This window comes from Alosa pseudoharengus, unplaced genomic scaffold (assembly GCF_046254945.1).
Source record: "Alosa pseudoharengus isolate Yale_2024_CS ecotype anadromous, Long Island Sound unplaced genomic scaffold, YU_APseudo_1.1 YU_APseudo_1.1_scf_7, whole genome shotgun sequence".
Taxonomy (NCBI): domain Eukaryota; kingdom Metazoa; phylum Chordata; class Actinopteri; order Clupeiformes; family Clupeidae; genus Alosa; species Alosa pseudoharengus.
Window position 1 is genome coordinate 38773179 of NW_027468859.1, and position 26639 is coordinate 38799817.

A 26639-nucleotide genomic window follows, 5' to 3' on the forward strand; every position below is an offset into this window, starting at 1 on the left:
CATGATATAAAATAGCATAATTGGGCTAAGGTATGTACGCTGAGACGAATACAGGCTGCTCCAAAATCTGACCAGACCAACATCCTAGACCTAGCAGAACAAGGTAGCGCGCGCGCGCGCACACACACAGGACATTGGTCCAATTTCTCTAGCCTCGTGAGACCATCTGGCGGAGTCAGGTTACAATTTCTCTCCATCAGTCTCTATTTTCTTGACTATATTATATATAAATATATATATATTCTTTGAGACTTTCAAAATTGCAGTTTGTAAGTGAGTTTTAAAAGTTGCAAGCATATCTGTACAGATGGATAACCAGACGCGTACATGGTCAGGATTTATTGTAGAACCAAATTTCCATAATAAAGAAAAATATAATTCCAAAGGATAGAAAGTTTGTTAATACATAAAATGATATGCAGCATAATATGCTATTAGATATGAAGGGCGATATTTGTGAGAGAAAAAAGGTTAGTGTAGGCTACTGCTTGAGCTCTAATCGGGAAACTTAATTTGGTTGTCATATCAGTTGTGGTATTTTCAGTAGTGAAAAATATTTCTGTTTATAGATTTCATAACATAAGTGACTCACAAGATGGTTTTGGACAAAAGTGTTTTATGCAACATACTGACAACACAACAGACACTCCCATTAGGACACAAGAATGATAATGGCATTTAATACAAAACACCTTTCAAACATGATAATCAGCATGTTGTTGTTGACATTCAGCATCTTGTTGCTATGGGATGGGAAGATTTTGTTGTGATGAAGTTGTTGTTGTTAGGCTGCAGGACAAGAGTTAACGCCGACACCTCCACTGACCAGAGCTGCTTTCCGGAAGCTGACGAGAGTCTCATTGACAGTCAGATTCCTAATGCAGCCTGTGTAAGATCTCCTGGTTGCAACTCTTTGTGAGAGCAATGATGCTAGCAGAGAAAAATGATCAGGTTACTGGCATTGTTATACTTTTAGGCTGTTTTCACTTCATATTCATTCAGGAACTCAATAAGGACATGTTGTAGGAATATGTACACATAGTAGCCTAACTAACTGTGAAATACACAGCATATGGCTTAAACAAACAAATGTTTTATTATATGGTACTGTATTGTATTGTACTATACTTTATGTATTATACATGGCTACCAATGGTATGTATAGTTTTGGAAATAACACAAACCAGGAGAGAAAAGGTATGCATGTGTGAACTTCCAATGAAGATTTCATGCGTACTGCAACTGTACTGCAACAGTTGTGGATCATGTAAGGTCATAAATACAGTCAGAAATAAATACCCTGCACTACTCGGTCAATGCTAAATATTGGTCTTGTGGCGTAGTCCTTTCACTTACATGGAGCTCCTCCCACAAACACAGGAGTCCTGGAGATTTGGGCCCCAGGGTTGAGGGGTCCAACCACATGATTAACCTCTGAATCTACATCCAACTGGACAACATTGGCATCCCGAATCACTGTAAGTTACAATGCAGAGAAAGAATGAAAATAAAATCTATAGCATTACATTTCATTTCAGTTTGTGATCTCCAGATACATTTGGATACCACTGGACATATTAATAACACTGGACATCATTTGGATACCTCTGGACATTTGGATACCACTAGAAATATTTTGTCCAAAAACATTTTAGGAAATGATACCTGTAATTCTGTGCCAGCTGCCATCACAAATTCCCAACCTTGGAGTTACAACAGTGGAGAACTCACGGATGCCATTGTTCACCAAGACCACAACCTTAAAAAACGCACGGAAAATGGTTATTCGGTAAGGTCCACTAAATCACTACTCTCATTTGAATGAATCTCTAGTGGACATTTGAACCTTACCTGGTTGTTATGGATATACACAGAGAGGTACTCCTTCTCTGTTGTGTAAGCATGCAGTAGCACACCGGTAGCCACACGGGGGCGCACCTCCACCACCACTTCAAACTTGAGGCCCAGGCTGAATGAATCATCTGTGGGGGAGGATGGGAAAGACAGAGACGGTCATTCCAGTCTGCCCCTTCTGCACTGCAGCACCTCACCTCCACCGGCCGCCTCCGACCTGGAATGTTTTGCTGCGTTTCCACGCACTGTGGCATGTGCACGTGTGAAACTCAGCCGGCCACGCCGGGGTGTGAAATTGTTCCCTGCTTATTTAACAGCTGTGGCGCCATTCCCAAGACCTTGGTGTCTGATAGTATCCCCCCCCCCCCCACCCTGCCCTCTCCTCCAATCCCGTCGCCCCTCACAGCCACACTGGGGCTATCATGTTCCACTGCCGTTACAGGAGCCTCTGTCTCCTCTCTGCAGTGGAGAACCCTAAAGTTAAGTGTTAACATTAAGTGAAGGAAACCTACCTAAAACTCTACCCTCTTGTTTTACTGTGAGAATATGTCATATATGAAGTGTGAAAAACATGCACCATGCATCCAAAAGCTGTTCCTCCTTTGCTAAAATCACAAACATTTTACACAGCTATCTATATCTGAGTAGGTCAGAGGGAAGGAGTGAGGCACATTACAGGATTTCTTCAGTGAGAAGCATGTCTGCCCTTCCTGTTTTTCTCTACACGTGATCATGGAATGTATTTGGCTTTTGAGAAGTGAATGAGGAGCTGTGTCTTACCCAGAACCACATATCCGCCCTCCTCGGAGAAGTAAGCCCCCGGCTCAGAGGGCCCCTCAAAGCATGGAACAACCCCGAAGCTTCGGGACGCTGAGGACAACCTCCGCCCATTCAGCTGAAGGCTCCTCACACAGCCAGTGAAACTGTATGCTGAGTTCCTCTAAAGGACGAAAGGAAAGACAGAAAGGCCTCAAAGTGAATAATTATAAGAAAAGGGAAAAGAATACTGTGGTGTGTGGAACACATTATAAGAGTGAAAAATATGGATACTGTTGTAAAGATTCCATGGTGGAGGTCTACCACAGCTTAGGCAAAGTTTTATTGATTAAAATAGGATAAACTGTGTCCTTGAGAAGAACTGTTAGAAGGGCTAAATATATTCTGCACCTTCACTACAAAATATATGTTTAGTGCATTTATTTACCTGTATATTCTTCTGGGCTTTTTCTGGAGGTACCCCTCCCACATACACAGAGCCACTGACATGCCATGAGGCGTTGATGCCTGTGACTCGGTCATCAAGAACAGTCAGACCATCAACTATCAGTCGGCCCATGTTGCCATCTCGGGTGAAAATGACCTGGAGGAGAAGAGGTGGTGCCTCTGTTAGCCTTCACATTGAAATTGAATGAGTGCATCTAGTGATGTCACTGTTTCCCACCCACAGACAAACAAGAGAACATCCTTGGCTTGTGATATCACTGCGTTGTGATGAAGATGTAAACTCATGAGATGATGTTATGGCGTGTGAAGAGGTGGTTATGGAGGGAGAGATGTGTGGATTGTGTTTACATTGTGCCAAGCTCCGTCATTGTATTTCTCCTGGGTTTTGATCCTGACTTTCTCCTGGCCCACGTTGAAGGTGTACATGAGCCTCCCCTGGGTCATGAAAAGTGCCATGAAGTTGTCTTCTGTCTCATCTGACACATATAAGATTAAACCAAAATTGGACTGAGTCTTCAGAGACAGAGAGAAGTGAGACCTGGGGATAACAGACAGACAACATGCGTCTTGTTAGATGAAACCCCTGAACCACACGTCTTGTTAGATGAGAACTCTCTCTTGCTAAGTGTTTTTTGAAGCCTTTAATCAGAGACCAACCTCTGATTGATGGACTCCGAGATGTTGTACTCCTGACGGCTGTTTGCTGTGCCCCCATATTGGTGAGCATGGCGTGTGGCCCGAGGCCTTTGGGAGAGGATACAGGGTGCAACCTCTGTCTGTGGAGCCTCCAAGGGTTCACTCTTCAAACCCAGGAGACCCTGAGGGAGGCTGGACTTATCTCTGCCAACCTGCGAGGAAAGATACTCATTTACTAACAGAGAGATCATTTAACAACTGCACATATTACTATCACAAATGTGCACCTCTACAAAACATTTGTGATAAACCTAGAAATATGAATATGATCATGTTCCTATAGACCATACTGCAGGTACCTACTTATAGTATATATAAACAGATGTGTATAGTGTTTTTTTACTGTTTCACTTCCATTTACCTTGCGGGAACCTCCCTGTTTGGGTTTAGAGGAATTTTTGCTTGGCTTGTGGCGCAGAGCAGCAGGGGCTTTCTCCATGGGGCAGTCTTGTAGGGAGGCTTGGACTTTGTCAGAGTACTTCTGAAAGTCCTCTGCCTCAATGTCTCTGTCATGCCTGTAGAGGTGTAACACAGGAGCAATGAGCTTAACATTCAGTAACAGAGACAGAGCTTCACGTGTCATTTCACTTCACTAGCAGTGTTTTTGGGCATAAGTGGACCCTCTATCAGTGATTAACTGCTAACACAGGGCAGTTAATAGTGGTATCCGAGATTCTCTATAAATCAGAGGTTGAAATACAATCATTATTATTCAGGTAAAGCACCTATTATGAAAGCAGTGTTGATGTCTTGAGGTGATATGAGTAGTTACCTGCTTAAGTATGCATAGCTGATGCAGCCGGTGAAGTTCACAATTTTGCTTGTAGGAGAGCCCCCAAGGTAGAAGCTCTTTGGTGTGGTAGCCGAGGATATAGCTGAGCTTGGTGAATGTTTCTTCTCTTGTTTGTCGCTGTCATCAATGACAAGTTCATACCTAGAGGATAACATTTTACATTTTTATTATTTTTCTTTTTCTTTCTTTATTTTGGCATCTCTTTAGAATAATCTCTTTAACCATAATCTGTCTTACTTTTTGACCGACTGACTTACTTTTTATTGGTCACAGAGGCCACAACGAAATGTTGCCTTCCATCATTGTAGTTTTTCTTTTGTGATTTCACTTTGGTCCCTTTAGAATTCATCACAACTCCTCCATTCTCCAGTGAGATTGAGAACTCATCACTCTGAGGGACACAAAATGGATCATTTCCCAAACCATGCAGTCATATAGAGTCAATTGCATCTTCCACATACTGTGACCTTTAGGGGCATTTATCTGTTGTACTGTAATGTAGGAGATGATTTCAAACTCAGTGTTATATTAAAACCAAGACGCTTACCCCATCATTATGGTAAAACAGTAGACCAGCAGATTGTTCTGTTCGGAAGTTGAAACCCCCCTCAAAGGCCTCAAATGGCGTAATCTTGGCTGTGGATCCCAGGTAGCCCTCTCCAGTAAAGTATGCTCGTCGAGACATCTATTTAAGTGTCAGACAACAAATTAAAAATCTTATAGAATAGTTCTTCTGCAATATTAATGTTCTACTACCAGTTAATATTGCTTTGAAATTCAGATTTATTCATATTGTCCATACAATGATGATAATGAGACAATTGATAACAACATATAACAAAGAGTTAGTTTTTGTTTACTGATATTAGTGTCATTGTTACAATAGACTAAGGACCCTGTGGAAGTTCTAAATAGACCTATACACCGCATTACATTGTATTTAAAGTTAATGAAAGGACATCAGAAAAGTGGACTTTGTTACATTACATGTTATCAAAAATAAGATTTGTATAATCAATACATACAAAGGACTCTTCTGAACAGCCACTACTGATACCAATGGTTCCAGGTTCCTCAAGAAGATTGAAATCCTTCTTCTGGAACTGAAAGCCTCTGACACAGCCTCTCAGGCCTAGCAGAGAGGAGAGCTCTGGCCTGCGCATGGGGAGAAGATAATACACTCCTAAGGAACGGAGGACAAGCCTAATGGGACACTAAGGACGTGCCTGTGTAATGCTATTTAATCCCAGCCTCTGTGCTCCACTGAGATTGTATTACAATTGTTCAATGTTACACCTCCAAGGTTAGGAAGCTAATTTTGTGCGAGACAAGGTTGGGCAGCTCTCAAGGACATTTCTTTTGTGTGTGAGTGGGACTGTGTGCAGTTCATTAACTGTACATGCCTGGAGTTGAGAATGCTGGAGGGAGCACCTCCGATGTAGATATCGGAGAAGGGCAAGGCTTTTTTCTCATTCTCCATGGATTTCACATGACTCCTGTCCACCAACAGAATGATCTTTTTCGAATGGTGGTAGATTACAGACACCTGAGAAAAGAGATATTTTTAGAAAGGGCGTCTATTTCCGTTGCAGGTGAATAATGCTGCTGGAAGGAAAGAAATGTCAGCTGTTGAAGCTTTACCTCATGGTTCCGTGCATCATTGATCTGAAGTTTAGGTGACTTGCTGTCCATGACAATTGGTCCTCCGGCAAAGTTGAAATCATATTTGAGATGTAGGTACCCATCTTTCAGTCCCAGCAAGAAGTAATTTGACTGGAAAAAATATACACACTACTTTATCCACCATTATAATTATTGTTGTACAATTATTGTTGTATAAGTTCAGTGATGACAATTCCACCTCCAAGCATTCAGGGGAAAAAAAATAACTAATTACCCCATTGACCATCAGAAGCAAGATGCCGTCGTTGGCTACAGTTCGGACTTCAACATCAAACCTGGTGACAATGCTAATTCGACCCCTCCTCTCGATATCACTGACAAGGGCATAGCCAGTGCCATCAAACAGATAGCTGGACACTCGACTCTGAGAGAATGCGAGTTTGTTCCTGCAGTGCAAAAGTTCAGATGGTTTATTTTACACACAGGAAACTGGGCCTCAACGGAGAAAGAGGCCTTTTTAAACACACACACATATGTGTGAACAGTCCGTCTTGACAGGGTGTGACCTGGTGCCTCTTTTTGGGCAAAGGTTGTTTAGGACATAGAGTGAGAAATACCACGGTTTGGAAATAAGATGAACAAGAAACGACCCGTGTTAGAAGTTGGAGAGGGTGGCAACGGCACTGCTGTTTGATTCATGAAGTGATAGTCTTTGAAGTTTCAGTGTCTCTTTAACTCGTTTAAGTATTTCACCTGTTTTTAATGCATCATTATAACATAGTTGGTATAATATCGACAAAATGACATACCTGGCACAAGGTGGTGAAGCCACCACATCCATTTTATGGAGTTCTTTAAAGTTGTAAAGGCTTATGACATCATTGTTCAAAGAGGCCAATTCTAGACATCCCACAAATGGTGCAAGGCTTAGGGGTGGAGGGAGCTGTCGAGAAACATGATAAGAGTATTTTAGTTCATGAGCAACAAATGTACCTCAAAATACAACAAACCCATACTACGCAAGACTGACTTTTCCAATGGCATACCACAGGCTTGCCATAGCAAAGCACTGCCGCCAGATACAAAACTCACTATTGCTGCTTGCTTGCAGCCTAAACAAATTCAGTGCATTCTCAGCTGTGGAACTGGGTCATGTGTGAAATCCAAACTATTTGGGAAGAGGAGCTGATGGATGAGACCCTCTTCCAAGAAATGAATTCAGTGCAGCCAGGAGAATATGCAGCCCTCCTGATGCGTGCTCTGCCTACCTTAACGCTAGGAGGGACGCCTCCTACAAAGAAGACTGTGTCTGCGGGGTCCAGGTCAAACAGGGAGTCCGCCCCAACAGCCTCACCCTTCTGGATGAACTTCTGCTCAGCTGTGCTGCTCTGACTGGGCACGGTCAAGAAGATCTTCCCATGGCGACCCAGCCTGTAGCAGGAGCATAGAGCAGTGGGAGTTTAATTATGAAGACAATGCCTTAATGTCCACATGACATGCTCTGAACCCCAGCGCTCTGGCAGATTGCCACTGTGAAGTAATAAGCCAGGAAGAACTTTCTGGGAACATCTCAAAACACAACTCCCACCAGCGGATTGAGCCAGATGTCTGGGATGATTGGAAGAAAATAAATAACTAAAGGAGAGTTCTCCTCGGCATAAGGAGCATTAGCCAACTTCCTGTCTGCAGCTTTTCCTGTGTAAAAGGCAAGCACTTTTAGAGAGTAGCAGAGAGCTGTGTGGAATGGGGCCAATAAGTGTTTAATGAAGCAATCAGAAGTGTCTTGTCACCTCTCCAGTCTGATGAGGTTGAAAACGGGAGGCCAGGAGCTAACGGGCTTGGAACTCAGTGGGATCTCCACATCCTCCTTTCCCAGATTGTACACATACACAAGATTGTCATTCTTGATGGCCAGACCCATGTAGTCCTTCTCCCCCTGTAGAAGATAAAACATACATTTGATACCACTTTCTAGACTGAGGAGGCAGGTAAAGACTGTTAACTAATACCACCAGCATTCTGTAGCTCAAATACTTCATGCATGAACATGTAAGTGCACTATGGTGTAGCCTACTCCCTCTGTAAAGATACTGCACCTATAGAACACAAACATGAGCCCTCTCATACGGCAATACAGCAAATGAAACAAGCACACATTTGCAGAGACACCCAGAAAAACACTTTAAGCGTTTCTGCGTTCTCTCTCCCCATTTACTAGCAGTTCACTGCGGCATGGCCGTCATTTAATAATGCAGGAAGCCGTCAGAGTCTCCGAGAGAGGCATCGTTAAAGCGACGTGACGTGAGGCCCAGACAGGACCTGTCTTCGCGCTGCCCCCGTGTGTGGGGGGCACTCTGATGCTTATGTAAATGATCTGCCACTTTGAAAGCACACAAGCCATTGTTGCAGGCGTCTCTTGGAAACCTTTTGAAAAAGGCAACTGTCAGCTCTCCAAGGCTTTTCCTGTTCCACATGATCACAACAAACTATTCATCTCCCCATGATTCTGCTGCGCCTTTCATCTGTGCCGCCCTCAAGATCAAACTCTCTGAAGTTTCGGTGGTAAAACTGAAGCTCTCTCAGTCTCTCTCACACGTATACACACATACGCAAAACACACACACACACACACACTTTCACACACACACACACACACACACACACACACACACACACACACACACACACACACACACACACTTTCACACACACAGACAACAGAGAGTTTGTGAAGTTGGTGCTTTGTACTGCTCTGCCTTATATAAGCCCCGAGAGGCGGTGCTGGGTGATGTGCCAGCTCTGCTCTCATCTCTCTCGCTCTCTCTCTTTCTCTCTCTCTCTCTCTCATCTCTCTCTCTCTCTCTCTCTCTGCATCTTGCTCACATTTTTGTCTCCGAGGTAGAGGATGAAACGGTCCTCGATGGGGTCCTTGTCGGGGTCCACCCGCATAAACAGGCTGATGGTGGTGACGGCCTTCAGCTCCTCCACATTTGGATGAGGCTGCACCTCCACAGAGGACTGGCCATTGAACTTCATGGAGATTTGGACCTGCGCACAGATACATTATGATTGATCTTAAAAACAGTGTTGTTGCTACTGTCTGCAGTTGGTCATTTTGCTTGCATTTTGGACATTGGGCATTACTTTTAGTAGAAAGTTAACATCCATATCTTTGAGTCATGACAAAATATGTGATTTGTGGAAAAAAAATGTTCAATAGTTGATATTGAGTTTTAGAGATTGTAAAATAGATGAAGACAATGGTATCTTCAGACTGTCCAAGTCTCAGAGTATGGTATGCGCATATGGCACATAAAAACTGAATCAGCCATCTGCCACCAGCAGAGTACATTTTCTCAGCACTGTGCTCCATTTGGCACATTAAAGGTGCAGTTGGCAAGTCTGACAGATTGAGGGGACTTAGCCAAAATTTTGAATGTTTACAACTCTCATGCCCCTCCCCCACTACCACCCTCTCATCGAGTTTGTGCTCGTCAGTGCGCACCAGACTGTGATTGACAGTCAGGTTTTAGAGAGCCCTGCTCTGATTGGACCAGAAGAACCGGGAGCTGTGGACTTTTGCAAAACAAATAACAGGCTCTAGGTGGAGGTAGAAGTGCAGGTTTTTTTCTAAAACCGGCTGATTTATGTTGTTCTGTCGGAGCATAGTGTCGGTTTCAGTGAATATGATCAAAAAAATCTTGCCAACTCCATCTTTAAGGACTGAGATGCTGTTATGTGCAAAAGTCTGTTTAAATCTGGCTGCATGGTCCAAGCAAGTCCTCTGGCTAGAGCGTACCTTCTTGGCCACACTCCTGGCCTGGGCGATAAGCTCTCTGATCTTCATGATGTTGGTTGAGACATTGTTGACAGGTTTCTTCTCCTCCACCACACGAAGTTTATCCAGAAGCTCCGGAACAATCTCCGACAGGTTCTCCACTGCATACAGACACATCAGGCACACATCATTACATCTGCACCATGTGAGGAATTGTGGAACATCACATAGTAATGCTACAATTTAATAAGATCCTTTGGAGTGAAAAGTGCTCCTTGGACTGAATTATTCTGCTTCAGTAAAAAAACAAAGTTCTTTTTGGTGTTTAGGTCTGTATGAATTGGGTTACCCGCTTCTCCAGCCTGGACTACTGCGCGGTCGAAGGCTTCTGCTGAGTATTCATTGTTGTGCAGGTTGTTGGACCACTCCTGCACCTGTTGGCTGATGGGGGTGATGGTCTCCAGGACCTCTGCTGAGCGGTTCAGGGTGTTCTTAGCCACCTCTTGGGAGAACTCCAGCCGGGTGCTCGTGCGGTCTGACGGGGACAGAATCACAGAAGAAGACTTGGATTGCAACACATGACCAGACACATGGTATGCCTCACCATACGCCTCCAAGTTTTAGATGTCCATAGTTACAGTATTCTCAATACAAACTGAGTTAATATATTTATTTAGGAAATACACACAAAAGGAAAAATAAGTGTTACCTTTTTGCAATGCATTGAGGTCATCCAGTATAGCATCAAGCTTCCTGTTTGAGTTAGTCAGTGTCTCATTTGTCTCCTCAATGTAAGTCAGTGTGTCGTGGACCAACTTTTTCACCTCTGAAAAACAAAGTCAACTCAGGGCCCAGAATGTCCACCAACATTTGCTATTGCTATGATCTATATATATCCTTCAGTTCAAAAAAACATAACATAAAAGAGCCAACATCACTGTGTTTTCATTGACTGAGGGCTGACTGAGGTTTCTCAGGACAAATGATAGATAGATAGACAGATAGATAGATAGATACTTTATTGATCCCCAAGCATGTTTTATATTACCGTATTCCTCAGAGCGCAGGGAGACAGACTCCTTAAAGTAGAGATCACTCTGTGTCTTCAGAAAGTCAAGCTGTGTACCAACACCATCGATTGCCTTTGATAAATGACACACAGCACAAAGCACAGTTGTCAAATGAGTTTGAGAATGCGGAATGGTAGAATGATTACACTGTTTAACCTTTTCCACTATGTTTAACAAACTCACATCTTCAGCGCGTGTAGCCAAGTCCAGGGTGGTCAGTCCTGTTATATTTGCATCGTCAATGTATTTGATAATATTGTCATATACATTGGCCGCATCTATAGCTTTCTGGACAAACCCATTTGCATCACTCTCTTTGAGATTACTGAAACGAACATATTACAATTAGTTTTTGTCAAAAGGCATGTTTAACACAGGATTTTATGTTATTTTCATACAGTGAAGGCCTTAAAGGAGAATTCCAGTGATTTTTCACATAGCCCCCATGTGCATGCCCCCAGAGTGTAGCACTGTAGCTGCCTGGCAGTTGGCTGCAGCAACTCGAGCTATAACCGATTGTTTTCAGGGTTTTTTTTTCGTACCGACAGCACTCGGTGACCTCGAGAAACAGAGATCTATGTCAAAAATCGCCGGAATTCTCCTTTAAGTCATTAGAAGGATTCCATCCTTCCACAAGGACATAAAGTAATGTATCGATTTTCAACAATCTGAAAACAATCTGTATAGTGTAGCACTCAACAATACAGGTAAAAAGTAGTGGTAGTCCACATTTGGAAAAGATGCTGTTGTGGGACGTACCGTTCCAGTTGCTCAGCTTGTCTCTCGAGATCTTCAGCGTGCTCTGTGGCTCTCTGCACCAGGTCCCTGTCAGCTAGAGACAGGCTCTCTGTTTTGTCCATCAGCCGTGTGCTGGCCCCATCAATGGAAGCATGGTACTGGCTAACGTTCTGAAAAGAGTCATGTTTAATGGCATTACCCCAAGACAATATAATTTGCTGTTTAAGATATCAATGGGAACTGTGGAAAATTATATTGTTGCCAGACACCGAATTTTAAAATACATTGGTCGATTTAAATCGGTAGATTAAAATGACATCATTCCACCAAGCCTGCTCTCATAAATCTTTAGAAAATCTTCTCAAACTGAAAGTCCTCATTTTGATGGTATCTATCTCCAATCTCCAAACTGTGGATATGTGTATTTAACACTTTACATTATGTTCACAATGGCGAACATGCTCACCTTCACCATGATGCCCAGCTCGTCCACACCAATCTCTGCGTCACTAATGATGTCCGCTGCCACGCTGAGGGTCTCATTCACAGCCTCATAGTTCTCCCCCAGCCTCTGCTGCTGCGCCTAAGCACACACAATAGACAGATCTCTACATCACTCACTCACCAAGGATCAGAGATCATGTCAGCTAAGTAAAGGTGCCATCTTTAATCTAAACTCAACTTGCTACCAGGGTTTGTCTGTAAGGAGACAACTTACATACATACATAGTTATTCTACCGTGGCATGTCATCATGTTATATTTTGGTTTTATGGGAAAACAACCCAGCCATCTCAGAGGCAGTTCAGATCCGATTGGAGGATAACAAACAGGATCTAATCTCTCAGATGCCCACATGTGTGGAGCCGCCAACCTGATTTATTTATGGCATATTAGAACAACACCAATTTCTGACACAGTTCCTGCAACGTTTGGTTTTGTAAAGCAGCCAGTGTTATCTTGTTGATTTTATTTTATTTCTATTGAAAATGTATCCAGATTGTGTAAATAAACAATAAGGACCATTAAAACATAAGTCTTGCCAAGGTACTCAAGACAGCAGAGCCTTCTGCCTTTGGAATTGCAATACTTTTGTAATAATAATTTCCAGCAGCTGTTTTGAGTTAAACTCTATGACATGTTTGGAAAAACAATTACAGAGATGTAGAGTTTTGTCACCATTATCATAGCATCTAACCATGATACATTCCTATCATGTCAACATTTAAGTTCAAAGTGTGACCATCCTCAATGTAGGTCCCGTTTGAGCTTTAAGGAACACTATAAGTGTCATGGTACTTGGTACAAAACATTGAAAAGAGATTGAGAGAGTTTGCATTGGTTGTAGAAAATTGTCCAGTGACATTCAAATTCAAACTGACACCGCACCCTGAGAACAGTTGGTAGAGAAAGGCACCAGGTTAATTGGCACCTTCATTATTGCTCCCAGCTCCATTTCTACATTACTTTTAGTTATTTATTAGCTTGTTCATAAAGAAACAATTTCCTTCTGCTTATAAAAGGCTAAGCTGGACTCCCATAACGGGGGAGGGGAGGAAGACTGTTGCCAAACTCAACATAACCCAACTCCTCCACTGACTGTCTGAACCCCTGAAGCATTCAATGAAATATAATTCAATTAAACCCTGTTGACAAATGCAGAGCTTGGGATTGGGAGGGTAGATGAGGAGCAGGGTGGGGGGGGGGTGAGAGGATCAGGCACTCATGCTGTGCTCGGCCGTCTGGAGTGCTGGGTTCAGTGGGGAGTTACCTTGTTCCTCTGGAGCTTCAGGACGTTGGCCTGGTGCCTCTGCCTGGTCTGTGTGTTCGTGGTCTGAGCTTGTGCCAGCAGCTCCTCGGCCTGGGAAAGTCTAGAGCTAAAGCGCGAGACGGCCTCCCTCATGGGGGAGACGCGGCCCTCGGTGGACATCAGACGCTTCTCCAGCTGCTTGACACGCCGGAGCACTAACAACGAACACAAAAATCCAACTCACTGCACATTTTGTACATCATTCTTCTGTGTAGAGAAAATATTATATGATTATGATTACTACATGAACAGCAGTATTTGCTGCATTATTGGGGGGGGGGGGGGGGCATTCGAATCTCACAGTCATGGGCTTCAGTTGCTTCATCTGTTGCTATGGGCTCCTTCGGGGACAGGTCAATCTCCCTCATCTGGCTGACCATACGCTCAGCCTGAATGGTGTTGCGCCTGGCTGTCTCAGGGTCCACCTCCTGCTGCTCACTGTACTGCTCCCAGTCACTGATCATCTCTGATAGGTCAGAAACAAGACATGTGTGTGTGAGTGTGTGTGTGTGTGTGTGTGTGTGTGTGTGTGTGTGAGAGAGAGTGCTCTCTTGTTACGGTCCATTTCCTTTCCCGTTTCACCCCAAATGCTCCTCAACGCTCAGCATGGACTTGTGAAACAGCTGCAAAATTATCGCATGCCTAAGATCGCCCAGCCATAGCAGTCATTTTGCAATGCTTTGGCTGAGGGAACAACATCACATTTCTAACTTCATTACAATCTCCAAAACCTTGAGTATGAAGATTAGCACAAACTGTTAACATTGCTCAACTGTAGAGCTTAAGCCTACAAAACCTTCAAAAAGCTACTAAGCGAAACTGTGGCAGTGCAATGGGAGTGTACCTTCTATCAGCGCGTTGAGTGCGGTGAGATTAGTGGTGAGCTCGTCTGCCAGGCTGAGGCTGCGCTGGGTGTCCTCCTCCACACTCTCTCCCAGGGCCTGGACAGAGCTCTCCTGGCACGCCGCCACAAACAGCACACCCAATCAATACATGTCTTCATCAGAGCTCGGCGGCAGCGCTCAGGTCACTCTGCACTCTCACACAACTTACTACGCTCGGGGCTTACGAAAACCCATAGGTCATTTTGGGATTTAAAAACATTTAGAAACATTAATCTAGTGCTGACAGGTACTACAGGTCCTGCTTCCACATTTGGAAACAGAGAGAGAGAGAGAGAGTGCTGGTCTTACTTGGTCTGAAAAAGGTAGTGCATTTTCGACCAGGTCAGTTGTGGCCTCCTCAAGCTCATCAGTCTGTGATCTCATCAGAGCTGACTTATTTCTCCAGCCAACAAACTGCATCTGGAGAAAAACATGAAAAAAAGCCCCAACTCAGTCAGATTAACGTTATCCTAAACCAGTGATCCATTGTGTTAATAACTTAAATATTAAAAAGGAGACTGAGTAACAACTTTTGGCACTGCAAAAAAATAAATCTAATGAAATCTAAGTGTTATTAACCTCATATTAAGAGGATAAAAAATCAATTTGGTATTGTTTTAGTATAAAGTCTCTTACCTAGTACTCTCTTGTAAGATCATTGATTGACTTAATTTAATAAGAATTTGTCTTATTTGAAGGAGTCTTATCAAGACGAATTTGCTCAATGCACTGGCAGCCCAATTTGCTTGTTTTAAAATAAATAAAACATAAGTAATAATTACATAAGTCAAATGATTTTAAAAGAAAGCACTAGGTAAGTTTCTCTATACTGAAAACAATATCAACTAGATTTTTTGATCTTGATATGAAATTCATGAAACTTGGTTAGATTTTTATTAGATTAGAAGTTTTTGCAGTGTAACAGTTGTTTCCATGTTATAGAGACTGACACAGGAATAACAAAACATAACCAAAGTAATTTGCTTTTGTTTCCCCCTGGAAACAGTGAAGGCAGCATGGCTGGCCCAGAGAGGTGGGCTCCGACCCTCACCTGCAGACGATGGGCTGTGTAGTTGTAGTACTTGAGGCGGTCGTTGGCCGCAGCCCCAGTGGAGATGTTCAGCACGCTGACCTTCAGCTGGTCCAGGGTCTTGTTGGACTGCCGGATGTCTCCAATCAGGTGCCAGATACACTCATCGCAGTCTGTGGCCAGAGGCAGAGCAGCACATAAACCCTCTCATGCCCTCCAGACTGGGAGAGTCCAGTAAAGGTCAGACTGGCTGTGTCTGTGCTGTTTCACTACACTGTTTTTGGCTTTTACATGTAGAACTTAAACAGATCTAAATTATTTTGTGTAATTCATACAAAAAAAATCTATGCTGTTTTCCCTCTTCAACACCTCGGTTGTTTCGTTCATGTAGATACCCATGTTCATGTCACTAACTTAGTCTTCTGCGATCACCTTGCCTTTTGTATTATTCCTATATAATGAATGGAAAATGAATATTATGCTTCATCATTTGTCCTGAACACTACTTTGAGGCTGATAGCTTTGTCAACTGGACTGGGCAGTGCTGGGCAGTGGTGTGCCATGCTGGCATGAACTGTGTTGTGTCTGTGCTCTCCTTCACTGTGGGCCGTGGCAAGTCTACTCACCGATGTTGCACTCGCTGACCTGAGAGGCTTCGGGCAGACACTCTCCTGTGTCCATGTCACAATGGCCACTGGTGCAGTCACACTCTGGAACACGCATCAGAGACACACAACACTCCATGAGGCTCTCTCCTGGCAGTGCTACAGCAGCTGGCCTGCGGGGCCAAACACAGCTGGGCTAACAAGGTGCGGGTGCTGATGTCAGAGGAAGCGGTCCACGGCTAATCCCCACAACCGCCTCCAGGTGGCCGTCAGTAAGCGGATACCCCGGCTATGACATCAGCAGTGAGTGGGTGTGGGAATGGCAGACAGAGGCGCTCTCTTGAGAACGTGTTAGCACTTACAGTCAGATGGGCCTTATCTGTGCTGTGGGGCTACAGAGGATAGTCTGGATCACGACTGGAGGTCACTGTCTCACGACTCCTAGGGGAGCATGATATGGGCCTGAGACCAAATTTTAATGATATGCCTAGAACTTGACTAGTGTGTAAGGCACAGGACTAGTGTGTACAGGAGTAGTGTGTAAGGCACAGGACTAGTGTGTACAGGAGTAGTGTGTAAGGCAAAGGACTAGTGTGTACAGGAGTAGTGTGTAAGGCACAGGACTAGTGTGTAAGGCACAGGAGTAGTGTGTAAGGCACAGGACTAGTGTGTAAGGCACAGGACTAGTGTGTAAGGCACAGGAGTAGTGTGTAAGGCACAGGAGTAGTGTATAAGGCCCAGGACTAGTGTGTAAGGCACAGGACTAGTGTGTACAGAAGTAGTGTGTAAGGCACAGGACTAGTGTGTAAGGCACAGGACTAGTGTGTACAGGAGTAGTGTGTAAGGCAAAGGACTAGTGTGTACAGGAGTAGTGTGTAAGGCACAGGAGTAGTGTGTACAGGACTAGTGTGTAAGGCACAGGAGTAGTGTGTAAGGCACAGGGCTAGTGTGTAAGGCACAGGACTAGTATGTAGGGCACAGGAGTAGTGTGTAAGGCACAAGACTAGTGTGTAAGGCACAAGACTAGTGTGTAAGGCACAGGAGTAGTGTGTAAGGCACAGGAGTAGTATGTACAGGACTAGTGTGTAAGGCACAGGACTAGTGTGTAAGGCACAGGACTAGTGTGTACAGGAGTAGTGTGTAAGGCACAAGAGTAGTGTGTAAGGCACAGGACTAGTGTGTAGGGCACAGGAGTAGTGTGTAGGGCACAGGAGTAGTGTGTAAGGCACAGGACTAGTGTGTAAGGCACAGGACTGGTGTGTACAGGAGTAGTGTGTAGGGCACAGGACTATTGTGTAGGGCACAGGACTGGTGTGTACAGGAGTAGTGTGTAAGGCACAGGACTGGTGTGTACAGGAGTAGTGTGTAGGGCACAGGACTAGTGTGTAGGGCACAGGACTAGTGTGTAGGGCACAGGACTGGTGTGTACAGGAGTAGTGTGTAAGGCACAGGACTAGTGTGTAAGGCACAGGACTGGTGTGTACAGGAGTAGTGTGTAGGGCACAGGAGTAGTGTGTAAGGCACAGGACTAGTGTGTAAGGCACAGGACTGGTGTGTACAGGAGTAGTGTGTAGGGCACAGGAGTAGTGTGTAAGGCACAGGAGTAGTGTGTAAGGTGCTCACTCTTGCAGCCTGAGGAGCTGTAATCCCAGTGGCCTGGCAGGCAGCGCTCACAGTATCGGCCTCCGGCTCCAGGACGGCACTTGCAGCTGTGGGTGAGAGGGTGGCACGTGGGCTTGTGGGCAGCAAGAGCGCACTCACACCGCCGGCAGCCCTGACAGCTGGAGAAGCCTGAGTGACCCTCCTGCGGGGGGAGGGGGGGGGGGGGGTCATTAGGACATGGAGGTTGTGGAACCAATGGTGGAAACATATTCTCTGACTGTGATTACTTTCGGTTTAAGGTTCTGTTTGTAAGTAAGTACCAGTAAGTAATAAACTGGATAGTCTGGATGGCAATGAATACAGAACTAATTGCTGGGTGAGGGTATGAAAGGTGAAGAAAACATTCAAGTTCAAAGTGATTGTTCTGAGGGCATGTTTGACACACTCTTACCTCACACTGGTCACACAACCTGCCGATGACCCCAGGCCTGCAGTGGCACACACCAGTGCGGTCATCACATGAGGCCGTGCCACACTTGTTACACTGACACTCTGAAAAGTACACAATAAACAAGCAGCTGGATATAATATACTGCACATAAATACAATAAACTGTACAGAAAAACAAATGTGGTGATGTGGTTCAGAAATGAGTCACTGTTTCTACACTGTATTGAGCCTTGGAGATCACTATATTTACATCTCCAGATAATTCTACACTGTATTGAGACTTGGAGATCACTATATTTACATCTCCAGATAATTCTACACTGTATTGAGACTTGGAGATCACTATATTTACATCTCCAGATAATTCTACACTGTATTGAGACTTGGAGATCACTATATTTACATCTCCAGATAAGCCATGGAAAGATTTCCAAGTCCCTGTCCATGTTATGCTGACAGTAAACAAACCAACAATGACACCATGTTGCTATTCTTACTCTCCTGCTCATGTGTTGGAGTTGCTGGGCTAGTTGTGATGCGCAGTACTGTAGAGCTGCAAATGCCAGCTGGGAGCACACGGGCATGAGCGCCATCCTAACCACCCTGCAGCTCCAACTGTGTAAACAATGGCTGAATTTCCCTAACCTCTACCAACAGGGCTTAATATGCTCATAACACCAATTATAAATCTGGCATAGCCCAAAGAGCCTTTTGAAGCAAAGCTTGGGTATTACTGTATCCCCCTCGGTGACATGAGACTTTGTTTTCCACAGGCCTCCCTCAACAGCTCCTCAGCATGTGGAGAGTCATGTGAATGAGTATATCTAGCTGCGTCTCTGGCGTGTTTTCCAGCTGGCTAAACGTTGGCCCGAGGGCTGTGATGTCTAAATGTACTGTTGGCACGCACCCCTGCAGTCCTTGGCGTTGACGGCGTCCCCGTAGAAGCCAGGCGCACACCTCTCGCAGTTGGCACCTGCTGTGTTTCCCCAGCAGTTGAGACACTGGCCCGTGACGTTGCTGCATTCGTTGAAGATCAGGTTGGGATCAGAGTTTCCATTGCAGTCGCACTTCTTGCAAGAGTCTCCTAGCTTCATAGGGTTCCCATAGTAACCTGGCGCACATCTGTTGAAGTGTATATTGGTGTTTACTGTTAGAATGTTTTTTAAACAGTGATATCGTTATAGTATATCACTAAATAATAAGAACACCTCCAGACCTTTTGAAGGACCCTGAAAGAAATAGCACTCTGACAACTTGAGAGATTAGGTTGTTGTTGCTCTTTGTGCAAATTAACACTATTTCATTGCATGGAAAGAAGTTGGCGTAGAAGAGGATATTTGTTTATATTGTGGCCCTGGAGAGCAGTCTGGCCAGTGGTTGGTCGGCACCCACCTCTCACAACTGTGTCCAGCATAGCCTGGTTGGCACACGCAGCGCAGAAAACTCCCCCTCCGGTCACAGTACTCTGCGAAGCTGGCGAGACACACAGAGGAAGGAATTCTAGTCAAGTCTGGGCACCAAAACACTGCCACAACACACACCTCGTCTGCCTCTCACTCCAACACTGAACCAGAATAGGATGACCCGGACCCTCATACCCCTGGTCACTTACTTGTTGGAGGGCATTGGGAGAGGGCAGGCACAGGCGGTGCACAAGTGACGACCGTTGCGCGTGATCTCTGGCGTGAATCCATCCTCACAGCTTTCGCAGAACTCGCCAGTGGAGTGGTCTTTACAGGACTGTCGGGGGAATGAGAAACGCAAAAAGGGTGATACACAGCAAATCTTTGAACAACTTCATGTCCATGCCAATGCACGGTCCAACTCTTTGGCGGCCCTGGCGGGTAGGGCCCAAAGATGGCCGGTTCCATCCCTCACTGGTAGGAAAAGTGTGGGCAGGGGAAGTGGTTGAACATTGCTCGTCCACCTAACCCTTAACTGCTCCCTGGACGGCGCAGCAGTGACTGCCCACTGCTCTAGCTTTGTGTGTGTCCATGACTCACTGTGTGCTCTGCATTGTTGCCCTTTTAAATAGACAAATGAAATGAACGCTGCCAGACAGCATCTAGCTTGTTTGTTTTGGAAAACAAGATTTATCTCCCAGATTCCTAGTTCCCTCATCTGTGGGTTTGCTGCTGGTCTGATGGATGTGGACAATGTCAAGGCCACATCTAAGCCAGTTCAGTTCAGTCTGAGAAAAACACCTACTCTCTGTGCTTCCTGAGAATCAACCCTATGACGCTGCTGTTCTATGCCCTGTGCCCTAGCAGCAGAACTAAAACAAAACAAGACCTTAATCATTTCTTGACAAACCACCACATTCTTTGGTAGGCATTTCCCCTCCACAACGTTGCACAATGTGAGTCATCACCACTGGAAAATCATAAGCAACTTGAATTTGGAGAGACTTACAATGCAGGTTCCAGTGATATCTTCACAGGTGTCCGCGTGGCCTCTGCAGTTGCATGGCAAGCAGTCCCCTCGCTCGCTTAGGAAGTTTCCCCTGGAGCATACCTGAGAAAGGGAATCAGACAGGGCAATCACAACCACAGCTACAAGTCATTTTCTCTTCCCTCCAAGATATGGAAAGTTGAAAGGAACTGTTAAATGGTCTTCTAAGTGAAACCAGGCTTTACAAAAAACAAACTTTCCCAAGAGCCTCTTTTGCCAAAGAGACATTATTCAATCATGTGCAAGTAATTTGGCTGAGCCACCACCTGGGTCCACTTTGCAAAAAGTGGTTGGTGTGATTGAGATTTTTCTTGAGAACATGCTGTTTTAAAACTCTTCCCTCAGAACTCTACGCTTCATTTATTCAGAAGAGAGTTGCCATCAATAATGCTATTCTGATCAGTGTTGCGCGGTCTGCCCGAAATTAAGCGGTCGCCCGCGGATGACCGCGGTCACCCGCGGTTATGAGTCATAAACAAAATATTTTAATGATATTCGGGTCATTTGCGGGCGGGTCAGTTAAAATTAATTAAATATATATTTTCTATAAATAGGCCTACTTAAAATATCACGAGAAGGCTAGCATCAATACAGTAAAGTCAACAGTAAAGAAGCAAGACGCGAGTTAAAATAATAAAGAAAAGTTGTTAAAGAAGATGACAGTAGTACAAGTTATGGTCTAGGCCTACTTCTTGCGAAGCCATTTACAGCCAAAACGGGCAGCTTGCAGGAATAAATGTTATGGCACAGACTACACAGCCATAGGTTCGCGCATGCATAAAAGTTACCTTAGTTCGTTGTGTTTGTGACTTAACAGTGGATGTGCTTTAGTAAAGCTTTGTGCTTCATTCAGCATTATAAACCAGTTCTTACGCTAACGTTTTGACCAGCAATGTATCTGTCTTGCCTACCTTGCCTCACAATTTCTGTTTTCGAAAGAAAGATGTATGTCCATGGCCTTCAAATCTTATCCTAGTGTTCTAATCCTTGGTTGTTGCGTGCGTGCTTGCGCTCTTATTCTCATTCTCTCTCCTGCGCAAACATTATGTCCTGCATGCCTATACTGCGTGTAGTTCTACTGCATAAAGTTTCGCAAATAAATTAGTTTGTTTTACAGAAATGGCCTACTGTCACACTGCATGCAGGCTATAACCAAAAGCACACATTTTGTAAATAAGCGGGTCGGATCGGGTATAATTTTGTCCCAATTAATATTCGCGGTCCGAGTTGCGGTCGGGTTGATTAAAATATCGGGCGACCGCGGGCCGCTTGTGACCAAACCCGCGCAACACTGATTCTGATGTAGGGAAGCGTCAGAAGGCATCTTAACAATCAAATCGGGAGACCACTGGAGGGAATAACAGGATGAACACCTGTTCTGTCTGAAGCTTTTACTTCAAAGAGCATCATTTCCTCCCATTCAGCAGAGAACATATATAATCTGCTGGAGACTAGTAAACTGTACCCTGTGTTGTCAGTGAAGGAATTTGCGGCTCATTCCTTTACTACTGACTGGACTGCAATGCAAATTTGAAATTCTCATCCCACGGAGGCCCATTGTTCTGGTGTCGACTCCGAGCGCCACGGCTTCCCCACCCTGGCCATTAATTTATCAGTTGTTCATGGGCCGCTGGGTCCAGTGTGGTCCGTTCTCACACATTCCTGTGGGATGGGAACGCCGTGATTTACTCCAGAGAGGGCAGCGGAGCCAGAGCCCGGCCTTCCCAGCGAGTAAATTAGAAACACGCGCTGGACAACAAGGCTGTTTTCATGGTCAGAGGAGTGCTCTCTGGAGGCTCCCGCTGTGATTGTACCGAGCCACTGGTAGTAAACGGTGAGCAGACCTGCGCGTCTACTCATCTGGTGTGCATCTGGACGCTAGCTCATAGACAGAGTGCTTATTATCATCCATGAGGTGCTGTCACCAGTTCTTTTTTTCATGTGTGTTTTGGGGAAGGAAGAAGTCAATTACAGGTCAACCCAATTCAAACCAAAAACCCAAACCCAAAACAGTATGCACGTCTCTGAAACAGCATCTGACACTAACACAAAGAATGAGGTAACTCTAGAGAGTGAACTGTAGTGGATTTAGTATTAATTGTGTCATTTATTCTAAAGACAGTTAGAGTTTTTGTTTATAGTGTGGTATAATGAAGCATATGAAATACATGACTACCACAGGCCTGTCTGTGTACATCTCAAAGTGACCAACAGCTGGACAGTGTATACACTGGGGACCCTCAGAGCATGGAATCGTGGGAAGTTGGAGCAGATGTTTCAGCTGTGTGATTACTACATGCAAACGTCGGCGAGGAAATCTGTATAATGCTTAGAGTCCAGAATGCCTTCTAAGCATAAGAGTTATTGCTGTCTGATTAGGAGCATGTGAAAGCACATCCCATGTTCACTTCTCTGATTCTGAAACCAGATGATACTAAACGCTTTTTTATTTTCACCATCCCAGCCGACTGCAGCCTAATGTTCACTTCACAGACAACAATAAAGTTCAGTGAGACCGATGCACGGGACTCGAGGCCGACAGTCAGTTATTTCTGACCAGTTCAAAGTGTTCCCGTTACTGTAGAGAACAAAGCGCACATTCAGGGTCCTGGACAGGGCAGCTCTCTGTCCGACACGCTGCATTTCCTAAAGACGATGTCATCGTGTTCCACTCCAACATTGAGCTGCACAGAATAGCCCTTGTTGATCCCGGGCCGATGGTGTTGGAGGTGAAATGTTTTAAAGCAGAGCCCCATTCATCTAGTCTCTGGAGATAAGTGCTCTGGAGCGGGCCGCAGAAAGCTCAGACAGCCGTCTCTGGACTGTGAAACTGACCAAAGTCAACACAAGCCAGACACAAACCAGTGCTGTGAGCACTGTACATGACTTTCACTCAGTGTTGGGAGAGAGAGAGAGAGAAAGAGGGGCACTGCTGTCTGCCTCCTGAACAACCCCCCCACCCCCACCTCTGACAATGAGTGCTGGACATCTTGTTTACATTGGCCGTGGTGCAGAGGGGTTCAGACACGGGTTTACTGCCACCATTTCAGCACTCCAGTGGAGAGGCCGGCCGGGGAGCGGGAGAGGAAGCCCTCCTGTTTGTTTCTCCATTCCACAGCCTGGCCCAAAACACTAGCGCAGGTCATGAGAATCCGGCTCTTATCCACTCACAAACACACACGCTCTCACTGCATGTCCGCTTGCGCGTGGGAGCTCTCTGTCATAGCCAACTGAAAACTGGGAAGTTCACAATAACTAAACCTGGACCATAAACAAAGCCCTTCACAGGTCAATCTCAGGTCAATGCTATTACTGTATGTTGCAACTATGTTATAGCTTTTGAAACTTCACTTTCTTCTTAAGGGTGTCCATGACAACACACTTCAATCACACCCTCTAAGAGAGCCATTAGCAGCGCTTATCAGCAAGTCCTCCATGAACTCCCCAGCTCACACACACACACACACACACACACACACACACACACGCACACACACACACCCCTCTGCTTCTCATGATCTCTGTAGCCACTGCCATGCACAACAGTGCCGCTCAACACCAAGCAGCCGGTGTGTGTTTGGGCGTTGGCGCAGCCTAAGAGCTCAGCCTCTGCCACAGGACGAGCCTCATCTGGGGCTCAGGGCAGAATCAGCCAACACTGACCTAGCACAGGGTGCTCTGCAACTACAGCTGCTGCTAGAGAGAGTAGCTGGAACAGGGAACTCCATGGAGGGAGGGAGAGAAAGAGTGAGAGAAGGAGAGAGGAACAGGCAAAGTAGAATATCTGTTGCTTTCTGTGCAGTGAGGTACCACATCACATCAAGCAAACAGCTTACACTTAAGGTCTTTCTTTAGCTCAGACTAATGGCATGGTATACAGTAATCACATCAGAATGTCAAAATCTTAGTAAGTTAGTGTCTAAATCAGAAATAATGGGATACGTGCCATACGTGCTGACAGTTCACAAAGCTCTTTTCCATGCAAAGCAGTGCTTAGAAGTTCAGCCATGCAGAGTTATGAGGAGAACTAAGCACACTTACTTTGAGCACTGTGTTCCGTTCCTCCCAGAAAACACATCGGACACTTCCTGAGAGGATGGAGAGGAGGCATAGGACGGGCAGTATTCTTCTAGCAGCCATTTCCTCTATGTGTGTGTGTGTGTGTGTGTGTGTGCAGCAGGGTGCTGCTCTCTCTCCCTGCCCTGGCTAGTCTCGTGGGCTGGTCTCTCTGGGATGCAGAGAGCTCGCTGTGCTCTGCTGGTTCGGTTGCATTAGTGTTCCCTCTGACTTCCAGATGCGGCGGCGGACTCGCACTTGCCCAGCCCAGCCCAGCCCAGCCCAGCCCAGCCCAGCCCAGCCCAGAGTTCCCTCACACACACACTGTATGGACTTCCTTCTGCTGGCCCTCCCCCCTTTGCGCTCCCGTCCACCCCAGCGCGCCCCCCTTAGCGCGGCGAACCCTGCCCCTTCCCAGAGCCCGAGCCCTAAATCGCATGCAGCTGGAGGGAGCTCAGCCCAGAGAGGACGCAGAGGCTGGAAAAAGTCCAACAGAAAGAGAAACAAGGAAAAAAAGAAATGATTAAAAAGTCCTCTGAGAGAGTGTTCCCCTTGGATTTGCAGTCAGCGGTCTGGTTGTGTTCTTGTGTAGGATGTGTCAAAGTGTGAGCTGAGCAGCCATCCTCTCTCTTTCTCTCTCGCTCACTCTCTCGTAGCACCCTTTCACCTTACCCAGCGGACATCCCTGCCCCCCCCCCCCCATCGCCCTCCACTGTGCAAAGCTTAGTCTGCGCCGCGAGCAAAAAAAAGAAACAAATTCTCAGCTGCCCACCACCCCAACCCCTACCCCCCACCCTCCACCCCCCACCCCAGCCATCCGTGCAACTCTCCAGCTCCACCATTCACCACTAGCCTGGTTTGTTTTCTTAGGTCATGCTCTCAAAGAAGGTGCTACATTTATGAAAACCCTGTTAGGTACTAGATCTTTAAGTACAAGACCTTCATTCAGCACAGAAAGACAACTATCATTTATGTAAAAAAAAAAAGGTTTGTGTGTGTGTGTGTGTGTCTGTGTCTGTGTGTGTGCACGTGACAATGCTCATGCATAAACACATGACTGTAAGGACTGTCTCTGAGGTCCGCCATTAGATTATATGTGGATGAGCTTCTTTGCTGCGGCCTACAAAGGACATGTTGTTAGCAGTTCCAAATGCGTCTGAGTTATGCACCTCTCGTCCCTGAGACCATGTGGAAGTTATATGTCTCAGATGACCAATAAACAAGTCGTCACATTCCTGTGATGCATGTTACGATGTCATTTGAAGGCTGGAGAGGAACAAGATAAAAAAACGTACAAACCCAGAAATGTTTACTCCACAATGTTTTTGTCTCAAAAGCAACCACTGGTACCCATGTGAATCCTGCCCTGTTCTGCCCCCCTATCCTCCACACCTCCAGAGTGGCTCTGAGACCAAGTTCTGTGTTTTACAGTTTTGTCATGAGCAGGCAGTAACTTACATCAGACACACAGACAGAGGGGCTGTTCTGCTTGGGTGAGCAGTATGCAAACACAGTGGGCTGAGTGGGGAGCGGAGCTGGGCTAGTCTGTCGGCAGTGCTCCACGTTAAAGCCCCTCATTTGCATCAGGGCACATCAACACTCCGTGCAGCCCTGTTCAAATTGGCGGAAGACTGAGTGATAGCCACACACACATGCACTCTTTTACACTCTTTGTCTTTTTCACACACACGCACGCACACACACAAAAACACACACACACACACACTGTAAACTTGACCAACATTTTAAAGTCATTCACTGTCAGAAAGTGTATTTCCTTCTTGGTCTTTCAAGTTGAGACTGAAGCAGATTTACTGTTCCTTGGGTCCCTTTCAAAGTGTGGGAGGAACAGTCACAGTGAAGGCATTCATCTGACCAAGACTTTTACCCCCACTCTTCACTCTTCCCCTCCACCAGCCCCACCTTGCCTGTGGCCTTGGCAGAGAACAATGCTGTGCCCTGGTGAACGCCATGGC

General features: G+C 45.4%; 1 protein-coding gene across 1 annotated transcript; it reads right to left on the reverse strand.

The window, feature by feature from the left end:
• Positions 1 to 326: 326 nt before the first annotated feature.
• On the reverse strand, positions 327 to 24948 carry lama4 (laminin, alpha 4). Its single transcript, XM_076273148.1, has 40 exons — positions 24649 to 24948; positions 20569 to 20670; positions 19769 to 19896; positions 19549 to 19629; positions 19064 to 19278; positions 18158 to 18258; positions 17728 to 17908; positions 16126 to 16209; positions 15521 to 15672; positions 14779 to 14889; positions 14430 to 14541; positions 13887 to 14051; positions 13547 to 13740; positions 12243 to 12359; positions 11798 to 11946; positions 11222 to 11363; positions 11017 to 11110; positions 10678 to 10794; positions 10318 to 10503; positions 9990 to 10129; positions 9074 to 9238; positions 7981 to 8126; positions 7459 to 7621; positions 7000 to 7133; positions 6465 to 6636; positions 6209 to 6340; positions 5971 to 6113; positions 5593 to 5722; positions 5115 to 5252; positions 4825 to 4958; positions 4547 to 4708; positions 4136 to 4289; positions 3736 to 3926; positions 3427 to 3616; positions 3059 to 3214; positions 2635 to 2794; positions 1852 to 1982; positions 1666 to 1759; positions 1357 to 1476; positions 327 to 930 (listed from the first exon to the last, which is right to left on the reverse strand). The coding sequence occupies exons 1-40, from the start codon at positions 24745 to 24747 to the stop codon at positions 785 to 787; spliced, it is 5631 nt and encodes a 1876-aa protein (XP_076129263.1). The 5' UTR covers positions 24748 to 24948; the 3' UTR covers positions 327 to 784.
• Between the last annotated feature and the right edge of the window lie 1691 nt (positions 24949 to 26639).